Source organism: Chelmon rostratus, chromosome 3 (genome assembly GCF_017976325.1).
Source record: "Chelmon rostratus isolate fCheRos1 chromosome 3, fCheRos1.pri, whole genome shotgun sequence".
In the NCBI taxonomy this organism is placed as follows: Eukaryota; Metazoa; Chordata; class Actinopteri; order Chaetodontiformes; family Chaetodontidae; genus Chelmon; species Chelmon rostratus.
In genome coordinates, this window is record NC_055660.1 from 13,804,407 (window position 1) to 13,829,759 (window position 25,353).

Consider the following 25,353-nt stretch of genomic DNA (forward strand, 5'->3'; position numbering starts at 1 on the left):
GAGAGTCCCCTTTTACCACATCTCCTGCTGGTGTAATCTCACCCAAGGGAAATGGGCCAATCAGAAGCCCGTTATGAATGAGGAAGTGGACCATAAAAAGGGTAATAAGTCTCTGTGGAGTTTTCTCAATGCCAAATTTAAGTATCCTTCAACGCTTCCACATTTCTTAACTACATCCATCCATGATGTGAGAGAGAGGTAAAGAGATGAGATGGGAGGAATCAAGGCAACAGTTATTTGCCAAATGGGATGTCAGAACTCGTCTTGCACAGCTGTATCACCTGTCAGCAGGTTAGAGGGTGATTGTTGTGTGTTTTAAGTCCTGGTTTTATCATGCCAATGTATCTCACTCTTATGAGAGATGCTGTATCTCTGGATGCTGCGTCTCTGCAGATTCACTCATGCACAACAGACTGCTACTTGTTAAAGGACAGTTTGAGGAGAGCTTAAAATTCCATTACTGGTGCTGGTACAAAATCTGCATGCTTCCCTTCAATTTCTTCCGTGGAAGTGAGTCTTCAGTGAAAAGGAGCTCCATTAATCAATATACAGACCTAATAGCACTCATCAACTGAGAATGGAAAACTCGGTAATGACAGTTGTATGTATGTAAAGGATGGATGTTAGCATCCATAAAGAGTTACAAAAATGAATCTCTAGAGGCCCGATTGACAACTCATTACTGTACAAAATATAGAGGCCTACAAATACATAAATGAGTTATTACAGAAATATGGCAATTTTTATGCTCATTTGGGTAAATTCCATTCTCATTTTCCTTTGTCTATTTCTGGAGGACTATCATGTTGCTGCAGGCCCTCCCTTCATCCCCACTCTGCATTCAAACAAGACCTGAACCCTATCTGCTCCAACTACTTAAATTTCAAAATATTATCTAATTCATTCATTTCTATTCATTATTTCAAGGGATGAAAACTGCGCTTAAAAAGCCTTAATGGCACTAGATTGAGAGTAGTTGTGGTCACTTTTAAAAGGAGGCAATTGTCCATCTTGATGATCAAAATGCGTCTGATACTTCACACACGAGGTCCCGTTCTGAGGGCCTTGGTTGCTTTTACTGAGGCCACACTTGATCACAAGGAAATGCATGCAAATCAATTTAGGTCACAAAGAAGCACTCAAATGCCAACAAATGACCCCCTTCATCATTAATTGCAGATGCTTCAGCTGTAAACCTCATTCACCAAGGTTGGCACCTTTGCACCCAGAAACACTTTGTATAATTGGAGTATTATCTCCTCTGATTTGAAGGTCTGATTAAAAAAAATAAAACATTGCATGCCTGATTTTCATATATTCATATTTATTCACATCAGGCCTGTTGTTCAAGGGGTTCAGCTAAGGGTTTAGCATTGCTACCAGTCATTCTCTTTGTGCTTAGTAGCATTGTGTGCAGGGGTAGCTTACACTTTGCGGGTAGGTGGGCGGAGACGCCTGAGGGCTCGCGGTTGGTGCTGGCTGTCCTGGTCCGTCTGGTAGAAAAACATCCTGAGAGTTTCGTTGAGCAACAGCCATGTTGGCAGACCCAGCAACCTCTGCGAGAGAGGAGGGAGAGAGGGAGGGAGGATGAGGCAAGAAAGATGGGGTCGGCTCACAAGAAAGGAAGGATGGAGTAAAGACGGATTCAAGGAAAGGTAATGAGGCAGTGTTTGAGGTGAAGGAGAGACTGAAAATGAGGGAAATAAAGGTGAATGGTTTGAGAAGTCGGCGGAGACAAGGGGGATGCAAGGAGAGTGGGAGAAGGAGAAGTGGGGTGGTGGGAGAATCGAGCAAGAAGGAGAAGAAGGAGTGGATGGAAGAGTGGAGATGAAGCCAGAAAGATTACAAGTGCAAGGCAAGCGAAGGCGAGAGAGTGTGGCAAAGTGAGAACCACGTAGGTTGCGGGAAAAAAGAGCAAAGCAGAACAGAGAAGTGAGTGAGTGGGAGAAAGAGAACCTGATCATGTTTTTAGCGATGGAGCAACGCTGAAACATGTCAAAAGTCCCACAACTACAGTCAGTCAGACGTGATGTGGGCACAGGGCAGAGCAAAGAGAGGAGAGCAGCAACGCCTACATGTTGAGCTCCATCTGAAAACTACTGCTGAAATATCCGAGTCAGTGCTTATCCACCTACAGCATCGTTCAGCCCACTAAGTTGTAGGATTCTGCATTGCACGCTGCAGAAGATTCCAGGGATGCCAACAACTTAACAACCTTTGCGCACAGTGAAAGGCTGCATTGTGCATACAATTAAATGTGATTACCTTCATGTACGTGTTGAGTTCAGGGATTCTGCTCTCCGCAATCTCCTGCTTGTTGCCAATGAAGACTTTTCCTAAAGAGAAACAAGTTAAGAATGAAAAAGGTGCAGGAATAAAATCAACAGGGGTCAGATGTATATTCAAGGGTGCAGAGGGTGCACACGTCACACACGACTGAATCTAACATGCAATGTTATTCGATTAGGTCAATTTCAACGAATGTATATGATTTTTTTGCAGTCTACACAAGAAATTTAGATGTATGCTGTAGAGGACGTGCATGCTCCAGGGCAATGTGATGTACATCCCTACGCTACGCCACTGATTGACAGTAACATGCAAAGAAGCTTAAAAATGCACCAACAAACGAATCGAAGAAGACATCTGCTTGCAAGCAAACTTGGGTGTAAACAACAGACAATTCAAAATATTCCAAAGAATTTGCTTTGCAAATGCTTTGTGAAGAAGGAGGCACATGTGACATGTTTGTTCGTCCTCAAGGATGCACACAGAGGTTTCATGAGAAATGCTGAACGTAAATCTAACTTATCTAATCTAACTCCACAGGGCAACTAAACTTTATTTTTACGACTGCTCAATTATTTATTGGAGTTTCAGTGTTTTTGTCATTATTTCAGCATTTTGTAAAGCCAAACCCTGCAAAAACATGGCAGCACACAGTGACTCAGCGCCTCTCCGGGACCAATAAGAGGTGTAAAGTTTTGTAATACTTATTTATGTGAAATTTGACAATGACTGAGACACAGTATCGATGCCAATGATAGTTTACAGGTACCATCATGATGATTTCATGAATTATTGACACTACAAGTGGTGTGAATAGGATATGAGCATGTTATGAGCACGTTAAGGACTTCACCAGTGTGGATAAATTGTGCTTTATCGTTGCCATAGCATGTTGAAGCAGTTCTTATGCAAACAGCTGATTAGGGGCAAGTCTACCTGCACAAAGATTTATGCATCTTTCTCCAAAAGTCACTGCTTTTGAAGGTATATTTCTACAAGAACACCATATATTGAAGCAATATGTGTACTTACTGGCATATTTTAAATGGAAACCCTGTTAATTTTGTCCCAAATGCTCCTCTATAAAACACATCCTGCTTGAGAATGTGGACATATTACCCTTTATCCCTAATATCACTCCAGTCAAGTCCAGTCAAAAATTATGAGGCACAGTGCAGACTCCTAATGCTCTGAATCCGGCCCCTCAACAATCCATCCAAGGCCATCAAACACTGCTGTTAAATCAAATTTAGCACAGTCTTAATGACCCTCAGCCACAACACTCAGCCCTCTCTCCCCTCTCTCGATTTATCTCGTCTCAATCACTCTTGAGCAAGATAACTCACTCAACCACTCGCAGACACAAATTCACTCATTTACTCACTTAGTGATGAATCATTCACTCATCCGCTCACCATCTGCTGGAGCCTCACTGAATGAAATGCTCTTCTGACCTTGAATCTCTTGTAGGATAGCTTTTATTTGTTTTTTCTACTGTAATATACATGTTGCATTTAAATGCTACACCTGCGATAACAGAATTTGTTCAATGTCAGGACAGCAGCTGAAACATTTAGATTAATATGATGGAAGGAGACTAAATTTGACTCTATGTCCATTTACATCTTGTAAAAGTTTCTGATATATTTCATAAAATTGAAGATAAAAGGAATTCTGTGAAAGCAAAATAAGCAATGAAACCGAGCCAGGCATCGAAATATTCTTCCATTAATTAATTTTCACTAATCAAGACAGTTGAATTTGACGAAATAGACCTACATCTTTTTTGTTGCTCCTACCCATCACCCATCCTCCCCCCGGCCTCCCTCCTCTCTCCCTGCTGTCTTTCTTATTCCCTTTCCATCCTGATGAGATCTGGCACTGCAATTAAACCCATCAGATCTAATATTATCCAGCAGACTCCTCAGTGGCAGATGCTAAATCAGAGTTTGTAGAAAAGTAGAACTTTCCCGATATAGAAAGTGGCAACGAGAGAGATTGCCTTAAAGTCTACAAAGAATTGACAGAAAAAAAATGTTAACAGAGGCTTTGTTGCTCCGGTATGTGCCTAAATTCTGCTGTTGCACAAAAAAATCAAAGGTTTCACTGAAGTGAATTTATCTATAGCAGGTTACTTTGAATAAAATATGAAAAAAAAGAGTATACACTACATAAAAGATGCACATGGAACAGTTGATTATTTAAATTCCTTAAATGTTAGCAACTTTTTAAGGTACAGATATATATACTTTTTGCCCCTGGAAAACACACAGAGGTGGAGAGATACCCTTATCAGCCCTAAGTAGCATCTACAGGGCTCCCATTCAGTCTAAAGACAGCACCAAGACCCCGTAGAAATACTAGGCTGTATAGAGCCTATGAGACAAAAACCAGGGCAAAGAAATCCTTTCGAATCACTCGCTTACCACATGTTTTCTAGGCTGACTGCTTTGAGTCACAGTAATAAGTGAAGGTGAGTCAGATAATCTCATCAACATTTTTACAACTTCTCTCATCTGGAACATGGCGGCTGAACTGTCAGAGGACAGTGATCAGAGAGATTTTAGGAACCTGAACCAGTAAATGACGGGCTTTTGAAAAGTGAGTCAAGTCAAATCAATTTCTATAGCCCAGAATCACACATTGCAATATGTCTCACAGAGCTTTAGACAGTGTACGGCATAGGACACCCTCTGTCCACAGACCCTGGAAAAAAAAACCTTTAACAGGTCACAAAAGGAGAGTGAAAGTAACAAATCACCTGACCCTGTGCGGTACAGTTAAATGATACATCTCAAAGGAGATTTTCTGTAAATTCACTGCTACATCATTATGTAGCCACACAAAAATACTGAATTTTCATAGTTTATCATTATTCGGTAGATCCATTATAATAAGGAGAAACAGCTCACAATGTTAAAAAAAAATCATTTCACGTTTGATTTTGAAACACATTTCTACGACTGCTGACACACACACACACACACACACTACAAACTCTCACTCATCTGTTCCTCTCAGCAGGTTGTTACAAATGCCAAGAATAGATGCAAAATTTGTAGCTTTACCCCCTGTTTGGCACGCAACACACACGGCAAGCATCAGGGGAACTAAGAGACACTTAGGGGAGGCCGGAGAGGAGCTGAGAAAACTGTACAGAGATCAGAGAACAGCAGAAGCCTTGTTTTAATGGCTTGGGTTGGATGCAGTTCTGGCTGAGCTCCAGCTACAAGACAACACCACAGATGCACCAGGCAAATGAAACAGATGAAGTCACTCTGAAGGTGTAACTCTAGAATACGCAGTAGTATTAAGTGGTACAGTAAATATCACATCAGAGACACTGTCCACTAGTTTCTAATGTGGGGTTAATGAATACTGGGGGTTGGTGAAGGAAGGTGGGTTGCACTTTTTGTACATTCCTCATGCAGGTGATTCTAACAGGTAATACTTTGTGCATCCAGACTATGAGTTTATGCAGCATGTGCCACACTAGCTGCATGGCTCTATGGATGGCTACTCTAATTGGATGTAGTGCCATTAAATTTTGGTACACACATTCCCCAGAGCAGGAATCCTAATTACTTTGGCGATCAGCTGACTTTTCCTCTAGGGCCACCAACAGGTCTACTACTCTATTTGATAGTAATATACAAAATATTACTTCGATTTATGGCCAAAAAAACTTCCAAAAACTAATGACATCCCCGTCAGCCTCAGCCGTACTTTGTGTTTACTGCTAATTAGTAAATGTTCGCATGCTAACATGCTACACAAAGATGGTGATATTGGAAAACATTATGCTAATTAGTATGCTAACAGTAGCATGCATCACTGTGCCTCAGTGCGGCCTGACGGAGCTGCGAGCATGGCTGTAGACACTGAGTCTACACAGGAGGTTTAGCATTAGCTGCATGTTAGCAGCTCAGCAGCAGCTCCGGGCGTGTCAGTGATTCATACCATAAAAATAATTGATTAGATGGATTGTTTAAAATAAAAGCATGCCCGTCCTGTGAGACGAGTGTGAGATAGATGAAAATGTACCCAGTTTTGTTTCCCGTAATGTGACTTGAGGTTGTAAACGTGACATTATCGAGTGGCTGTTCTTGTGGTAAAACAATGTTCACAGGTCCATAGCTAAACAAAAGCCATTTGAGCTCGAACGGGCACAAATCTGTACGCGACTTACGTGTGATTACAGTGCAAAGCAGTGTAACCTGACTCACAATCTATTAGTAATGTATACACTCAGGTACACACACACACACACACACACACACACCCCTCACTCTGTCCTCATCTCTCCTAAATTGATGGTCACTGTTTCAAAACCCTCAGGCTCTTATTGGTGCAGATGTTGGTTTCCAGCCTCCGATAATCAATACAGACGCTGACGGCAGCACCCAGACAGACTGACTTATGGGAAAACGATGAGCTGCAGAGTAAAACTGGAGCCACCAGGCAGCTGAGGACAAGTGGACAAACTGCAGCACAGCCACTGCCTGAGGCCTGAATATATGTCGTCAAGATCCTGTACGCACAGTCTTAATGACTTATATTTTATCTTAATTTAAAAGATGACGTGACCCAGAAGAAAAGCTATTAAAAATTGTATGGTGAAACTGTCAGAGTGCAACCCTGCATCTCTGCATCAATGCCACACAGACAAACTGCTGTATAATTACTGTGTTTAGTATATTAGATGAGTTTGACACTGGGTTCTGGTCTCAGATTTGCAGGCCTCTCTCTGCTTAGCCTGACTCTGAGCTTTAAACAACACTCTTCAGTCTGTGGCTCGTGACTGCACTGCTGTCTCTTTCTCATTAGTTTTCTATTAATTAACTTTTCCATCCTGGACATTACTAAATGTGAAGGATGCTTCTTTTTGCGTCTTGGTATCCTCTGTTTCTTCCTCATTCTTGCTTCTCCATATGCAACTGAACTCCTTGTCATCGTACAGCTTCCCACTAAAATGCTGTTCCCAGTGGCTTTGGTAGATAGCATTGATTCCCACATCACCCGTGGGTAGCGTATAGGGTTGGATTTTCCTCAAATCGTGCTTTTTCTTATGCAAAAATAGATAGTCAAAGCCGCATTTTTGCTGCAGCTCAATAGAGGCCATGACAGAAGGGTCGTTAGAGAATAAGCATGACCCAGAGTTGACTCATAAGTCTAAAGAGGTGTAACGAAACAGTCACACCTGAGTTAGTCCCATGTTGCTCCGCAGTATGTTGGACAGCTGCTCTGCTGTTAAAAACCCTGCGACTCGTCTGGAAGATCATTAAAAGTCAGTCACTGCCATAGTCTCCCTGTGGGCAGGACATTAAGAAAGGCAGAGACCATTAAAGAAATCAAAAACTCATTCCAAAAAAATACTTTCTCAAACTATTCCTATTAACACAACCTGTTATGATGATGATGTCCGCACTTATTTGAGCCCATATACTGACTGAGGTGCAGCAACCGACACTTTTACATGAGAAGCCAGTAGAGGAGTTCAAGCTGATGGACAGAGGGTCCTGTGTTCACATTTATATAAAGCGAATTCAGTGCCTGGTTATCATCTGTGCTCAGGTAAAGATGGCGATAGTGGAGGAAAGAGACATCATGGTAGAAGTTTCCGGAGAATCAAATGGCCCCATCATGGCCAACATTATACAACCTATTATGGTGGTTTAGGTTTAGAGTTATGACCTTTTAATCTGCAGGGTGGCTGGTGAACTCAGCCCTCCTGAAGAGCCTTTGCATCCAGTTGCAGCTGGGACACCCATAGAGCAATGTGTCTTGCTTTGGATAAAAGTGGTATATGAACGCAGAGGTTTGCCAACCGGCCTGAGGCGTCTCAATCACCGTGTAAGTAAGTACCCTGCTGCCTCGGTTTAAGAGGCGTTCCGGGACTCGATGGACTAGGAAGAGCTCCAGGGGCAGAAGTGGGCAGAGTGGAGGGATTCGATCTCCCAGGTGGCCTGGGAGCGCAACAGCAAACCAGAGACAGCTACCAGGTAACTGCAGGGAAGGATGTTCGGATCTCTCCCAAAAGCCTCACCCTTCAACATGGCTGCTCTTCCTTCCACTTCCTCTCTTTATTTCCCCCTGTGACACTCATCTATCCTTCCACCCATCTGCTCGTTTCTGACTGTTCTGAATGTCACGGTGGATTATACTTATTCATGCAGTCTTCTGATATGAGGTTTTACACTGACCTTGTAGGACATACTCCTCGCGGCAGGATGATGACTGATGGCAGTGCACAGTTTTTGACATTTAGCCTGACGACATGACACTCTGCTGCAAGGAGAGCTTTATTCCAAAATGATTTCAACACCGCTTGGGAGAGGAAATTACGTTAAGTTCATGGAGCTCAATAGAGGGACATTTGTAAAGGCCTTTAAACACTCATTATTAGAGATATTAGAGAGATTGTGGCACATTCAGATTAATGAGTGTCAGCTAAGATAAAGTCTGTACTCCTCTGTGTTTTGTCACCTCAGCCTGATACTGTTGTATGAGCTTGGCGCTGCACATCCACAGTGAAAATTAGAGCGCGTGAATACAGAAGAATTCTTTCTTTTTTAAATTTTTTTATTTGGCTCAGGGGTCAGACTGAGATGCTAACACACCCATTATCATCACACCAGCTGTGGCTTTTTCAAATGCTCATTTCATGAGTAACTTGTTGCCAGACCCAAATCAAACTTGGCCATTATCGGGTTTGTGTGGTCTCTACAAGCTGGTCTCCGTTCTCAGCCAAAGATCATTTAGCGAGGAAAGAGGCTTCACTCCATAACAACAGTGCGATGTGTCTTCCCCCGTTAAATCGCATCACGTCAGTTTCAGTCATCACGTTCTCTCTCTCTGACTTATTCTGATAAGAGCAATAATTCAGGCTTATAAACTTTTCAACCAGAGGCTTCAGAATTTGGGTCAAGAAGCCCGTAAAAAATAAGGTGAGCCAAGTTTGGGGCTACAGCTGTTATCTACATTAGGGTAAATATATCGGATCAGTAATATTGGCAAATTCCCAATATTAAAGGGCTCAGAGTTCACACGAAACTCAGGCTACATTTTAATCTACACAGAGCCCTGAACAAACCAGGAGGGGTGTTTTGGTGGATTTATGCTGTCTGACATGACAAATCAATGTCCAGCACACGCAGCAGAGCCTCACTTTTAAAACCCTGCTCAGATGGGTTCTCGGTTCTTCCAGCCACAGGGAGAAAACTCGGCCAGCTGTCCCCGTAAAGTCAGCCTGCTCCTCTCCATATGCATGAAGCAGAGCAGAGTGAGCGTGCATGTGAAGGTTACAGAGTGAAGAAGCAGGAACGATGCAGTAAAGTACAACGTCTCCTCTGTGTTCTGTCAGCGGCAGCGAAGGCTTGACGCTGCAGAATCACTGTCAGACTGGAAATTACAACAGCCCTTAAAAGTTTCATTACAGCGAAGCATCCAAAGGAGGATTTGCTTGGTGATTGAAGCTGCATACGACCCTTACTGTGGGGTGATGTCAAATGGGATACGAACAGAACAACAAAATTGATCCTAAGCACCTAAAATCTCATAATCATAATCCACTTTGTTTTGGCATCCTTTTTATTTTATTTGCTTTTCAAACATTTTGTTGTTATGGTGCTCAGTCGAGAAAGAAAGCTGCATTTGTTGCATATATTTTGAAGAGTGATTACTTTGCAATGAAATCAGAACAGGATGTGTAGTTTGATTAAAGCAGCCATGCGTTTGAAGGTTTATCACACAGAGAAACAGTGTGCAGCGGTTTAATATGTCACCACTCACAGTACAGAGTGATCCTGCAGGAAGGTGCGCTTGCATATAACTGATTGGCCAACACGGAGCATTGATAGGTGTCGCCACATTGTGTTGCTGCAGAATTTGAGCAATGTTGAACTAATTTGTTCGACCCCTCTCTGTTGTCTTTGCTTCAGCCCTCTGGCAAGATGATTATGATGATGATGAGACAGCACCGACATCATTAAACATCTTTCATTGCCTAAAACTAGACTAAAAAATAGCTACGGTTTTTCTTTAACTAAAAAAAGACTAAAATGCCTTTTAGTCAGCTAAAACTTGACCAGAAAAAAAACATTTTACTTTGACTTGTCTTACTCCAGCTGCCCTGAAACCTGAGGTTGTTCTCTCAACACAAAAAGGTTCAAATCAGAACCAGTTCATGTATTTTGGTCTTTCAGTCAATGTCGTCTGGACTTTGATCAGCCTACTGGAGCGTTTTATGCAAATAAAGTCCAGCATCCAAGGCACAATTCATCTTGCCAGGAGAGCAACTTAACAAAATTGGAAATCAGACACCGTGACTGTTTGCATAGTTTGGGTCAGAGCGTTCCTCGCGCCTGTCCGGCTTGAAAGCATCACAATCAGAATTAAAGGGGGTAATGAATTGCACTTGAGCTGCCAGCCCCTGACACACATGCATGTGAACAATGTGAAATCTGACACCGGGCTGAGCGTTGTGACGGGATGTGTCCGCATGCCGCTGCAGTTATCAGTACCTGGAAGAGAAGGCAGGACGCAGGTGTTGGGACCAGGTCTCTCTGGGTCTTCAGGAGAGTATTTGGACTCGAGGATCTGGTGGAGGTTGAAAAATTCTCTGTACCTCCTGTAGATGAAGTACTTGCCCCCTCCTTTGGTCTTCACCTCGATCACAAACCTCTGGGACAGAAACAGAGACACAAGGTGGTTCTCTTGTCTCTGTTTTCTTACTTACGCTCAGTTAAATGTTTGTGGTTATTTTTAAAACTCACAAAGTAGTCGATGAAGCCTTTCTTCTCCTCGGTGTCAGCAATGGTGGCGCTGATGGGGATGTTATCGGGCAGCTGATCAAAGTCACTGAGTGAAGAGGGTTAAAAGTATTTTCAGTTCAGTTTATCACATTTTAAATGGTGATGGTGTTTAGGCTATTAAAAGTTAAGTATGTAAACATTTTCAAAACAGAATTAAAGTCAGAGGTGATCTGACCAGCTCATCTGAGGCTCTTTTTTTTACATTTTGCAATTTGTCTGTTTTTAAAGTTTCAGCATTCGTTTAAAATAAAAGTAACTCATACAATAAACACCAAATATCTCAAACTTTTGCTTTTTGTTTTGCAAGAAAGAACAAAAAATTGAGCTGCACCGACACAAAACTTCTGCAAAAAGTGCGACAGTGCAGTCAGCCCTCAGTTTCATAACCCTGTTGCAGCTCAGATGCGCTGTGGAGCGCGACAGCCGTGCAGCCATTAACACGCGGCAGAGCAGAGCAACTCACCTTTCGTCCCGTAACTGCTGCGGCAGCGACATGATGCTGCGCTCGGTGCGGGCTGGAGACGAGCGGAGGAACTTGAACTCTCCGTGCGGAGAAAAGCGCTTCTCGCAGACGCGTGTGTTTGTTGAAGAAGACACTGACTGACTCCGAAACCGCCCGGAGGCGCAGCTTCATGACCTGTGCGGAAACAGGCGACGGGAAGCGAGAGTTCCCCAAAAAGACCCGAGGATGTTGCGTTCACGTGTCGACGTTACGGCGAGGGCGGGGAAAGTGTCTTAAAAGGCGTGCAGGTGACACATTAGACGGCAGGTATGATATCAAAGAGCGGCTGATGATGAGTTGAGTGGGGTGCAGCGGAAACAGGTAAATATGAGGTTTTTTAAATTGTTGTTTTGTTTATTTTAAATGTTCAATACACCGAAGCATAACTGCGCTTGTACAAACTTAAATTTCCAGTTAAATGACAAGTGTGCGTGTGTGTGTGTGACCTTTGCTCTATTGTACATAATCAACTCTCATTCATTCAATACATTTTCATGCTGTGCTCAGCGCGCCATGCCCTTGAAGAACACGTGTTTACAGGGCTCTTTTGTTTACATCGCTCTTGGAACACGTGGCTTCTTGTTTACCTGCCGCACAGGCTGTGATTTGGCCCACGCAGCTCGCGCCCTCTTATCACCTACGATCGTGCTACTTTGTGTCTTAAAAAGTTAAACTATCAGTGCTGTTATGGCTGAGGGTTATCATTTTCTCTCTTGTCGCCGAGGCCACTGTGCCAAAATCACCAGCTGTAAATGTGTTTTTAAAAATAGAAACCTCTGCATCACATCATGCCCTGAGACTCTCCAGGCACTTCACAGGAAGCGGCCTTTCACTCATCATTTTTTATCATTTTTTAGAGCTCCTGTCTGCAGCAGTCTCCCCCAGAGTCTGTGCACACCTGCAGCGCCACATGCACCATCTGTAACACCGATCCCAGTTCAATTTGACCGATTACTGGAAAAACTGTGACAAAAGGAAGACGGTTGACGACTGCTGGCGTCCTCTCCCAGCCTCCCACACCAAATCACACAATGGGGGATTGTTTAGTTTACGCCACACAAACAAAAAGCACAACATTACTCCAGTTTGAGCTTTCTATTTTGAACGTGGTTGCTCGCATAGCAAAAATGCGTGGTGGCTCATGACAAATGCTGTCACCATGGAGGTAAGCTGTTTACACCTCCACCAAACAGCTGTAAGTCATTTCTTATGTAACTGATGCTGCAGTGGAGCAGTTAGAGACGAATGATAGAAGAGCAAGGAGGAAATAATTAAATAATTAAATAATTACACCAGGAGCACATTGTCACAACCATGAAGACACTGACACACACACTGAGTGAAGGTCAGAGGTGCTGACTTCAGTTAAAGTGATTTTATGCTGCTTTCACTGGAGATGGGAACTTGTAACTTTTGGCAGAATCTTTTCAACAAGATGGAAGTTTTCCAAAGACCTTTGTTGATATTTTTTTAGCATTCATGAGCATATTTCTGTGAAGAAGGCAGATCAAAAGCAATAAGTGATTGGTTTAAATATCACCGAGCTGACGGACAAATATGTGTGCAGTGCTGCACTGGATAAAACATCGCTCTTTGCAACAACGTTCTGTTGACTTGTAGTTGAAAGAGGAAATGGTGCAGCTCAACTAAATGGCAGGTGTAATGTGAAAGTACTCTAAACATAGAAGAGATGGAGGAATGTGGAGTTAACCATCATTCAGCATCACTCTCAGCATCTCTTCTCTCTGAACAGACGCTGCAGGACCTTGAAGCTCTTTGAACTAGCTGCTGTTCCTGCACTTGCTCCAGTACTTTGCTTTAAGCTATTAGACATTCATCTTCTCCTTTTGCTTGGCAAGGTCGGGTGTGAATTCAGTCTTGAAGAGGACCACTAAACACCGGTCATCCTCTGAGACCTGAAGCGTACAGGGGAGATGGTGGAGTGTAAAGAGCGCCGCTGAGCAGGACACATATTTCTCACTCAGCCTTTTCATCTCCGTGTAGCTCAGTTAACACTGAACACCTGAGGGAGAGCTTGTTTGGTGAAAATCATCAATCAAAAGAGTGAAGTCACGAGGGATTAAACCAATACTGGGTAGTATGTGATAATTCGTAATAAATGCATAGTAGAATAATTTATTCATAGCGACATCAGTCACACGTATAGATGTGTTGATACTGCCAGCAGTTCAGTTAAATAAAAGCTGTTATCAAGCTTCTGACGAGGTTCAGAATTTTCAGGCGATAATCTGCCTCCTCTACCCATTTAGTAAACACTCTTCTTGCATATGTGCTGACATTCTTCCTTGCTTCCCTCACTTCTTATCTCACCTGAAGCAGAAAGTACACGTTCTCTACATCACATGCATGATGTAGACACACACACACACACACCCTTGTGCAAACACTTCACGACACAGTGTTGACCTCTGACCCATCTTTTGTCGTTGACCATCGGAAGTTAATAATAATAAAATGAGGGCTGGTGATTGGTGGGATAAATGTCAGGGGAAGTGACTGGAGAAAAATCAGAGGTGATTAAAGAGTATGACACTAGATGTCAGCAAAGTTGTTGCTGTGCTGAAGGTTTGTGTGTGTGAGCGTGCGAGTGAAAGAGAGAGATAACAACCCGGAATTATTGTCTAATCTAAAGAATTTTGAGTGCTCGAGATGAAGTCTACACTTTTGAATTAATCTTGATTTATCTGATCTTTCAGTTACACTTCAGACTCTCAGCACACTGCCATCCTAACATATCACTCAATTACAGTTGCTATTCCCACACAAAGACAAGACGTCCATGGCCACTTTAAGCTTCAGTCCTGCACTCCAGCCTGTGTTTGCTTCGTAACCACAGGAGCTGAATCACTGGCTGCATACACAGGTTGACAAAGGTGAGACGGACAGAGATGACAGCAGTTAATGCTGGTGTGCTCAAGGTGCTTTCAGGGTCGTGACTTGGTCAAGTTGTGCTCGACTTATTAGTTGTGCAAACAGTATAAACTTGTTGGGATGCTGCACAAAACTTAACTAAAACAGGATGCAAGCATTTGCAAACAAGCAGCTTGACGAAGTGTTCCTGAGCCCATCTAGTAACATCCTTTATGCAATCATGTGTTCACAAAGTGCTTAAATCTCGCTCCATCCTCGTTTGTGAATGACTGAGCCTTTCCAGGATGCTCCTTTCATACCCAATCATGATACTATCACCTGTTGCCAATCAACCTGTTTACCTGTGGATTGTTCCCAACAGGTCTTTTGTTGCTCCTGTCCCAACGTGTTTGAAACGTGTTGCTGCATCAAATTCACAATGAGCAGATATTTACAGAAACCAATGAAGCTGATGAGGTCAAACAATGAATATATTGTCTTTGTGCTGTTTTATGTCAAAAACAATCACATTGTCCCACCTTTTTTGAAATCGTAGTTTTACAACAAAGAAGACACAGAAAGAGAGAATGTAGGCATTTGTATGAGGAAAATATTGTGAATATAACAGAGATACTTGGTTCTGATTGTGTGTATAAGAAAAAGAGAGAGAAAGAGTGCAATAGTGTGTAATGGTGCGTAAAGGAGTGTGTGTGTGCAGACCATATTGACTCCATATCTATTTTCATGCAGCCTGAGATTGATCTTTTGAAACGCTGCTCATATAACAGACCATCGCCAGCCGTGAATTGCAGAAACATTTTTCAAGGGTGTATTTATCTTCAAGGTCAGGCCAGCTGTAAGATGTCAGCTGTGCTTGTCTGTGTGCGTGTGTGTGTAAGACAGAGAATTTGTGGATTGTGAGTGTGTATACGTGTGAAAGAAGGTCTGTGTGCGTGTCTTTACCATTGTGTGCCATAGTTATGCTTTATTGCATGCTAGCCCTGAAACATAACTCTGAAACACGAGCACACTGTAAAGCGTCTGCTGATGAAATATAACAAGCTGTTAAGTTGACAGACAAACAGGTATCGAAACCAACACGTAAACACGCACGCAGAGAAACAGAAGCGAGGCTGACAGGAAGTCTCAACGAACAATGTTGACAGCTGGTTACCATGAAGACATCATCAGGGAAGTAGAAAGAGGAAGTACAGGGCTAATCTAAATCCTGGGACTATTTTGCATAGTGTCCCTTTGTTACTATAACACAGCTGGTGTAGATGGTAGCTCATATATATCAGTTTTGAACATCAGGGCAGAACTGTTTTGTCCCCAGAATGGATATAATGCTTAATGAGCAGCAGCAGTTAGCAGTGATTTGGTCAGATCTGCAGGTCAGAGGACATCCACTGTATGTGTCTATGTTAAAACTGGGCTACACTTTGTTGAAAAGTGTTTTAGATGTCTAGGTCACATATGACCGTTGTGATGATTCAGCGTGAACATGTCTTAACCACAAATTGAAATCCACTCATTGTAATGCACGGACATCTTCAGACCTGCAAACAAACAAAAACAAACTAACTGCAAACATAGATTAGCCTATAGTGCACAACAGGCTACGTGTTGATTGACTGAAATAAGAACCAGAAGCAAAAATATTTTCTTCACAGTTGAAGGTGTTCATGACCAGCTCCTACAGACCCATGGTGCACCTACACAGGTGTTCTCACCTACATCACACCTCCTCTCAGGACTGCGATGGCATGATCAGACTCCGCTTGATTCCCATCTCCCACACTGCTCGGGTGGGACAGCTCGCATTTTTATCTTTCTTATTTGTGCAGCGAGTTTGTCGACCTCATATAAAACCCTGCATAACTCTGCCCACCTTTGACCTGAGCAGGAGTCTGTTTAATCAGAACAACTGAAAACTGAGGGTTTTAAACATTTGTGCTGTCTAAAATAGACAAATATATTGTGACTATAGCAACAGTATGAGTAATAAGGAGCTGGAATTCAGCGCTACAGATAGTTTGGGTGCACCTCTAGGGATTTTTCGTGTTATATTAATATCAAATCCAAAATATTATTTAAACTTAGTTACCATGTAGGATAGAGGCAGTAACAATAACTGAACTAAACCTCTTACTGCAAAGGATCAGAGTTGTGTAAATGCATTAAATTCTGATGTTCTTGCAGAGATAATGCAGAGATAGCGTCACCCACTGTCCCTAAACACGGTGCATACGAAACAATCAGCATGACTAACTGGAACCTACCAGGGAGATGTTTAAGATTCAGCTTCTCATTATTTAACAGATTGGCTGTGTGACAAAGCCAAACTCCCAACAACTTGGTGCATTCCTTTTAAAACTCAACATCTCCCACGCACGCCCACACACACCAGCCGCAGCATTAGCACTAAATATACCACTATAACCAGTGCCTGCAGAGCAGTCATGCACATTTGCCAAAGAGTGGGGCTTCCTTCTCCCACTCCACTGTACATACCGGCCGGAGCTGATCCCATGGGTGTGTGAGGGGTGCTGGAGCTAAGACACCAACTCAAATGAGCACAAACTGAGGGCTGCAAACACTTTGATATTCAAAACTGAGACCATTTCTAAAGCAGTGCTGAGCAAGTTGCATAATATTTTTAATCAGTTACAATAGAAAGATTACAAAAGTAGTTTTTCTTTATTTAATGCAGCCACAGGTTCCTTTAAACAACTCCAAAATCCACCTATGTGTCACATTTTCTCTCTTTCCGTATTTGACTGCAGCAGCAGTTACATCCTCACAGTGAAGCAGCAGGGTTCACACAACCAGCACCAAATGTTAGCAAGCCAGCTACGAGCGCACAACCGTTACTGTGAGTTGTCCTCTTTTTAGGGAGTCCTCTTTGGATAGAGGCTCCCGACACCTCCAGCCCCTGTATCAAGCTAACACGATCAGGACCAGTCTGTCTACTGAGCACAGAGGGACGAAACTGAAATCAGCCTTTATCAAGATGAAGATGCTGACTCCCAAAACGCCAGAGCAACCGAGCATTCGTTAGCAATTGTAATGCAATCACCGAAAAGTTTAATCTCCCTACTGAAAAAGCAGGCGGTACGTTGCTGTAACACCGCATTAAATGATGCATTAACCCCCTTTCACTGATGCCACTCCCAAATGCAGCTGTTTCATCAATCACTCAACAGCTATGTTGTTTAAACTGAGTTTATACTGTGAGTTTATACCACATGATGAGGGACAATTTAAGGGTTACAGTAGGTGAGTGAGTCCTCACTGTAAAAGCACACATCGGATACTCTAATGAGACACTGGGTTTCCCATGCTTATTTTTAGGGCCAATATCGGCTAATCTTTGGGTAAGCAGACAAGGGACACCCCAGTGATATCAATACCACACACACACACACGAACACACACAGCTGTGGCTTGTGTTCCCCCCTGCCATAACTTAATGCACCACCTGTTGCTGAATAGCACGTTGGTCATTAAAAACGCATTTAATTCATCCCTCTCGTTCTCTGTCTGTCACTGTTTTTCTCCTGTTCTCACTATTTTAAATGTAATCAACGGAGCACTCTGAGTATCTATTCACGCATCTATTCTATCTCTATCTCTGCTAAAAGTTACTTAGCACATTTTTCCGGCTGCACAAAAGCAATAAAAGGCTTTCTGCTCCTCTCTGTCTCCTCTACCCTACTGTTTATTCTCCTCGCTGGTGTTAATAACACTGCTACTCCTTCATTATCTCCACTCTTTTAAGCTGTTGCAGTCATCCTCTCCTGACCCTTTCTCCCCACTACAACTGCTCCCAGTGCGTTGTCCTCACCACCTCACCCCGTCCTCATTTGTCCTTTTGCAATGCTACAAAGTGCTGATGAAGCGTATTTCAATAGAGGGGAGGAAGCTCGATAGAAAGTAGTTTTTAAGGATTACACATTTGAGCAACAGACTTCCAATGCTCGACAACAGGGACATGATCTATGACACGTAACTTATAGCTTGCATTCAGTAAATAGTAGAGTCTATTCGGTGTGAGAACTTTCTTTCTTTCGTTCTTTTTAGGGGTTTTAGAGGGTCATCCGAAAGCCACAGGTTTTCAGCTTTTAAAGGATGAATGACTGACTGAAATAAATGTAAAAATAGTTTTCAGTTAACATATCAATAGAAAACAATGTGGGCCCCCCGAGGTGCACACCACATTTGTCCTTTGTTTGGACCTTTGTTGTCATACTCTCTCTGAAAAGGTGATTATGGGCAATTGGCGGAAAGTTTTGTAAGATTTAAACCTCCGTCTGACAGACGAGATTTGCAGATGAGTGCGATCCAGGTCAGTATTTGGTGCTGAATTAGTCCTGCGGGGCCTAAAAACAGAGGATTAGCCAACACTAAATTCTGCTTTCAAGAACATCAGTATCATTATAGAATAGCACTCACAACAAAGCGAGTCCACTGCCTCGTGGCCTCTTGTTCAACCATCTGCAGCCTCGTAACAGCTTACGTGGCTCCGACTTTCTTTCTATCTCTCATACGTGCTGCTACCATACCAATTAATTCCTCTCTTGGCCTTGATAGCGTACAGGACAAAAGATAAGAGAACCGGAGATAAAGAAGGAGATATGAAGAGACAGTGAGTCACGGCACCTGTCAGGCTCCTGACAGCATTGAGATAGAGAAGTGATAAAGGCAGAGATGATATGGGCGCAGAGAAAGAGGAGCAAATCTCTTCTTTGATATGGAGAGAGGAGCGTGGAGGGGGCGTGAACGAGAGATTAGGAAAGTAATGGGAAGAGTTTGAGCCACAGAGATTAGAGGAGAGATACTGGGAGAAAGGAAGTGAAGAGTAGAGGTTGTCTGGGGTAAAGTGCTTCTCCTGCAGGTTTTCCTTCAGGAGACTCAGAAATACAGCCGTAGCAGTGAAAGCGTCAAGCTGCCCTTGACTGTGCAGGTTCAAGTTCGGCACGTCAGTGAGAAAAAAAAAATCATACTTTTGTGAAGAGGAGCTGGCGATGTGTGTGTTCGGCTTTTGGTGTGTGGAGTTTTTGTGTGTTACAGGATGGTCTCCTTAAAGGTGCATCAGCTTTTTAGACCACTTGGGGGCAGAATTTCACAACAGGCTAAAAATCACAACTGTTGGCTGTTCATACATCCAGCAACATGGCGCAATATTAGATTCCACTTGAAGTCGCTTTTGTTTACAAGTCCAATATTCCCGCTCCTTTTAGCTTTGTTTTGGTCTCCACCAACTCCTGAGGGAACCCTCTGGCTCTCCACTGTTTCCTCATCTATTTTTTTTTTTTTGACAATTAATGTAATTTATCTAATTTAGAGTTTTATGAGAGGTCTTTGGCTTTCAACCTCTCATGCACAGGCATTTTTATGTATATGTATATATATGTAGGTGTGCCCAAGTTAGTGCATATGTGTGTGAATCTGTGCTACACAATATGTTGAGAAGAAAAAAACCAAAAAGAGAAATTAATGTTAAATTCTTACAGCACATATTTTCTGTCTCTGCACTTAATAATTGCCTGTAATATTTGGGCAGGAAAAGCAAAGAGCAAGACAACAGCACAGCACCTTCAGATGGCAATTTCACTGTTTCTCATCTCAAATCGGCATCTTAAAAACTATTTTTCAAAACAGTGGCAGCAGTAAGAGGCCACAGACGAGGACAGAATAAATCAGAGCAGATAAGAGTAAAAAGGGTAGAAGAAGAGGGTCACACAGGGAGGCGATAAGGTCTGAGGGCAGTCAGGTAAAGCGGTATTATCAATAGGCTTGTGTGTGATTTGTTAGTGCTGCAGAAAAAAAAAGCAGTCACGCTCTGGGGCCAACGGTGTGCCTCATGTCTTGACAACAACCCCACCTTTCTCAAAATAGAGAGAAGACGGAGAGGTGGGGATGTGGTGGGTGAGTGGGGATATATGGGGTTAAATGTGTATGTGTTTGCAGGCAGCTAAAAAAGTCTTATTGTGTCCTACCCTCCAATTCGCTCATCTCACGTCCATCTCCAACCCCTCTTCCTTCTCTCTGCTCCATCGCCTTTCCTCTTGCCCCCTGGCTCTCCTCCCACTCATCCACCCCTTCACTCAGGTAAGGCAGAAAAGAAAACATGACATGCACAGGCATTTAAAAACACACACATCAGAAAGCAGAGGTCTTTCAGGTGCTTCGGTCGGCGACAGCAATGAGCTTCAGGCTGCTGTGAACAGAAGAGTCAAACAGTGATTTGCTGGGTTTATTTTTAACAAGCAGATCTGCTACAATTGAATGAAATCTCAGCCACTGCTCGCATTTATTTTATTTAGACTGCTTCTTTAATTCCCGGTAAACTTAAAGAAATCTGCACCAGCAATCACAATCCAGGTAAATGCAGCTAAATGAATATAACAGCTTCCAAAGTCTTCAACAGTGGGAGTTGAATATTCCAGTAGTATCAGTTCAGAGTAGCTTCCTCCTTCCTGTGTGGCCTTTATTCACTTTATTTATCTTTGTATTAGTTTTAATTAGTTTGTTTGGTCTGATGTTGGTCTCAGTCCCCTGGTTGCTGTGTGTGTTGTTTCCTCTGTATTTCTTTCTTCTCTCTCTGCATCAAATAAAAGGTGATGTTAGGAGCAGGTGTTGATCTAATGCTTGTTTTATTGGCCCACATGTCACCATAAACAGGTGTTCATGTGCGGCACCGCGGCACGGCAGCCATGAAGTTGAGCACAGGAGTTAAAAGTAATGCATAATATAAATGTGTTTTATAGTTGTGACTATTTTGACCGGGACCTTGTTGAAAAAGGGGGCCCAGATGCCAGATGAGACTGATTGTTTTAATAAATTATACTTTATAAATAATTGCTTTGCCTTGGCTCACCGCTGACCGTGCTGTCACTAGAGTTTCAAACTTTAACTTAAGCTTTTGTGCTTCAGGCTGATGTAGCTCTCTGGACTGCCCAAACAATGTTGACCGGCTTAAACTATTAAACATCTGCCTCCGTCTGGAAAAGGGTCGAATGTAGAACTGAAGGTTTAACATGTAATTTCTATTGTTGTTGTATTTATTGCACACACTCAAAGCCAAGAGCTGACTTTGAATCTCCAGTGAAGGTCTGTCATTTGACGAATAGACTGCTGTTGTGCTGAAATATAACCTCACTTATCCATCACAGCGGTGGTATTTGCTCAGTGCAGGACAGATAGCAGTCATCAGGTCTGCGGTGCAATTTTTCTCATTCTAAGCTACCACGAGGGAAAAGCAATGGGCTAAAAGACAGTCGGGACTCGTTTTGGTGACTGAAGCTTTGGCCTTTTGATCTTTAAAGTCAAAGCTGTCGTTAAAGAACCTGTGAACTTTTTGGGCTGAAGGAATGCTGTCACACATGTGACTGCCAGGTTCGACTGGGATGCATACGCCATGACATCTGTTAAATCGGGTTGGGACAGTGCGACCTGCAGAGGGACTGTCCTCATCAGGGCGCTGTGTGGCAAAAGACACACACACACAGACACACACACACACCCTCACAAAGCTAATGCACACAAGGGAAGCTCAGTTCTCTTATAGGCACAAACACATTTATCAAAGATCCGTCTTAACAACTCAGCATTTGAAGGCGCTACAAACAGATCAACAGGGACCCTGAGGGCCTTCAGCTCAGTTCTGACACCTATTGGCATGTACGGGGTACTGCAGTGCACTTCAGCTGAGGGATGTACTCACAAGATTTCAACCTTGACAAACAGATAGATCCGTTACACTCTTTTCCGGCTTTACATCCACACTCCTGTCATCCATCTACAATATGCTGCATAATTAACATGGAGTACGTGTGCTACAGTGCTAGGTTAACATGCAAGCAAATGCTAGCAAATTTAGCACTGGAGTAATAGGAAATAAATCTTTACAGAGTAAAATCATGAAAACGTTCACAGAAAATCAATTGAGGCTGGATGCACACTTAGTAGTCACAAATTAATATTATTCGATGGCTTCGTTTGAGTTTATGTGTATGGTGTCTCACACCAACAGACTGTATTAATTCCTATCATCTGGCCCTGAAGTGGCTCTAGGTCAGACCTTTATTTCATTTTCTGTCAGCCAAGACGTTCTCAGAACAGATACACACATGTTAACAGTGTAAATTTGCCTCTTCTGCTTCCATTTTGGACTCTGTCTGCACTCAGCTACTTCAGATGCTGTTCTTTTGTTTCTCACTTTGTACCTTTTGTGTCCTCTCTGTCCCTCCAGCTGGCAAAATGTCGATGACAGATCTGTTGAAAGCTGAGGAGATCAAGAAAGCTCTTGAAGCCTTTGCAGGTCTGTAACAGCTGCAGAGTCGACATGGTATTCTGAGCAGAAACAAACCTACACAGTTCCAGTCAGTCAGTTTTGGATACTGGCAGAAGCAGTAAATGCACACACAGTTTTGCAAACTCTCTATCCTGCTCCTGTGACAGAATTAATTATGCCCCGTAGTAGCATGCCCCATTTCTGGCTATTGTAAGAGGTTAGAGCTGTTTGATAATTATGCCTTCTATCTTGTCTTTTGTAGCAGAAACATTCGACCCTAAAAAGTTCTTTGAAATGGTGGGAATGAAGGCCATGACAGCTGAAAACGTCAAGAAGGTCTTCCAGGTTCTGGATGTGGACGGCAGCGGCTTCATAGAGGAGGAGGAGCTCAAGTGAGGACACAAAAACACATAAAGGAGACAAGGCCTGCCCAATAGACTGCATACTGTACAAAGTCTATGTCCTGCACAGTGTCATGTGTTCATGAAGACCTACAGTGATCCTTCTCTGCAACACCTTGTGCTTTTCTCAGGTTTGTACTGAAGGGCTTTGGCAAGGAGGGCAGAGATCTGACTGACGCTGAGACAAGAGCATTCCTCAAAGCTGCAGACAAAGATGGAGATGGCAAGATCGGCATTGACGGTGAGAGAACAGAAGAACGCTGCAAAAAATAAAGTCCATCATAAAAGAAGAAGAGTAGGAAGTAGAGAAGGTGGAGGGTGGGAGCACAGGTTAGCATGTAGGCAAAATATTGGCTACACATCAAGCCTCAATGAGGTATCTGTTGGAGTTTTCATCAAATTATACCAACATTACACAACATTTCTCCAACCCGGATTCCAAAAAAAATGTGTTGCTGTGTAAATCATAAATAAAACAGAATGTGATCATTTGCTAATCCTTTCTGACATATACTCAATGAAAACAATCCAAAGACAATATTTAGTGTTCTACCTCATCAACTTCACTGATTTTTGTAAATATCTGCTTATTTTGAATTTGATGCAGCAACACGTTGCAACAAAAGGTTTATTGCTACTTCTTTACTGCTGTCACAAAAGAGCATCTGGTAGCAGTCGACATGCTCTCTGAAGAGCTTGGCTTTAAAACAATGACATTTCAACAGTGGAAGCTGGGATAAATGTGAATGTGCACACAATTTTTTGATTTAAAAAGACAAAATTTCTGACATGTTGGCAATGTTAGCTTTTTGGGTGTAGCTTCTGTGTTCACAGGAGGTAAAATATTTAAGATATTATATGATATTATATATTCCATTAATATTTAAGGCTACGTAAATGAACTAATTATTGTGTTAATGAAAATTCCTCTTTGATCTGTCTGACAGCACTTGTAAGGAAGATCAGTTCATAGTTGGTCTTTTCATTGGATTTGATGACAACATGTAAAAAATGTCAGCTTTAACCTTTTAGCTGTAGGTCAGTCAAGTTTGTCTCATTATTTGTGCAAATGCTTTGATTTTTTTCTCTTTCAGAGTTTGAGGTCTTGGTGCATGAGTAGAGGATAGCTGACCAACCTCCTTCTTCCTCCTCCTCCTCCTCTTCATCCCTGAATTCATATTTTGTAACTGCCACCTTCAAACTCCTCTCACTTCCTCTCCTCCCTCTGGACCCCACACATGGAGTCAGACCAGGCCTGCTCTCTACAAAACACTACAGAAGCAGTCTAACCAGGAGTTACCGTGAGGAGGAACATAAAGGGATCACTTTCATTTTTCATTTTTTATATATATTTATCACACATGCTGTATGGGTTTCAGAATCATTCTTAATGATTTCATGAAGATAGCTTGTGGTCTCAAAACAGGTGGTGCTAGTGCTGTAGATGGTGTAGATGTTATAAAGACTTCTTAAATCTTATTTTCCTTCCTCTGTGTATTTCAGGTTGTGCATTTTGTCTGATTGGTTTTACTTCTAGATGTTCACATATCAGTGCATTTTCCTCCCACTCCTCTTCCTCATCCACCTTCCCTCACCTCACCTCCTCTCCTCTATCTCCTCCTCCACCTCACTCCCTGCCTCCAATCAGATGATGTAGTAAATAAAATGATATATAAGGAGAGCTGTGAAGAGAGAAAAGATCTGAATAAGAAATGATAATTAAAAAAAACTTGAGTAATAACTGTCTCTTTACTATTTGTTACTCACAGCGGACACAAAACATGAAACGCACAAAACAACAAAGCACTGAACATTGCAAATGTCAATCCCTGGAGGGTGTAGAGGATTACAAACGTACAGGATCATATCATAAAGGATAAAATATAAAAGTGGTCTCAGTCAGATTTGAGAGGATTATAGTTCTATGCTCTGATCTGTGTCAAGTAAACAAAAAATCCCTATTTCCTGATAAAATTAGCATGAGAGCAAGACACATGACAGCTTAGGCAAAAAATAAACACATGCTATTATGAGCTCAAAGGTAAATTTGGACAATTTGGGAATGCAGTTATTCGCTTTACTTGTCTCGATTTCAATGAGAACACCAATATCACTCCCATGTCTGTACGCTAAATATGTAGCTGGAGCCGGTAGCCATGGAGCTTAGCTTAGCAGAAA

At 42.4% G+C, this 25,353-nt stretch overlaps 2 protein-coding genes across 2 annotated transcripts in view; one reads left to right on the top strand and one right to left on the bottom strand.

The window, feature by feature from the left end:
- The window catches only part of ncf4 (neutrophil cytosolic factor 4), a 32,654-nt gene extending 20,916 nt beyond the window's left edge, over window positions 1-11,738 (bottom strand). The window contains exons 1-5 of the mRNA XM_041934177.1: window positions 11,566-11,738; window positions 11,064-11,148; window positions 10,812-10,971; window positions 2,266-2,336; window positions 1,429-1,556 (exon numbers count right to left, since the gene is read on the bottom strand). Coding sequence (XP_041790111.1) covers window positions 1,429-1,556; window positions 2,266-2,336; window positions 10,812-10,971; window positions 11,064-11,148; window positions 11,566-11,597 — 476 coding nt within the window. The 5' untranslated portion in view covers window positions 11,598-11,738. The remainder of the gene's footprint in view (window positions 1-1,428; window positions 1,557-2,265; window positions 2,337-10,811; window positions 10,972-11,063; window positions 11,149-11,565) is intronic.
- Window positions 11,739-22,463: 10,725 nt separating this feature from the next.
- On the top strand, window positions 22,464-24,823 carry pvalb7 (parvalbumin 7). Its single transcript, XM_041966611.1, has 4 exons — window positions 22,464-22,801; window positions 23,037-23,166; window positions 23,307-23,416; window positions 24,270-24,823. Exons 1-4 carry the CDS (start codon window positions 22,678-22,680, stop codon window positions 24,293-24,295), a joined length of 390 nt encoding a protein of 129 aa, XP_041822545.1. The 5' UTR covers window positions 22,464-22,677; the 3' UTR covers window positions 24,296-24,823.
- Window positions 24,824-25,353: the final 530 nt, after the last annotated feature.

Excerpts from the sequence above, each read along its gene's own strand:
- pvalb7 (XM_041966611.1), top strand. The coding sequence starts at position 22,678 with ATGCTGTTCTTTTGTTTCTCACTTTGTACCTTTTGTGTCCTCTCTGTC. Across the intron at positions 23,167-23,306 it reads ATAGAGGAGGAGGAGCTCAA|GTTTGTACTGAAGGGCTTTG; the intron begins GTGAGGACACAA and ends TGCTTTTCTCAG. Across the intron at positions 23,417-24,269 it reads TGGCAAGATCGGCATTGACG|AGTTTGAGGTCTTGGTGCAT; the intron begins GTGAGAGAACAG and ends TTTCTCTTTCAG.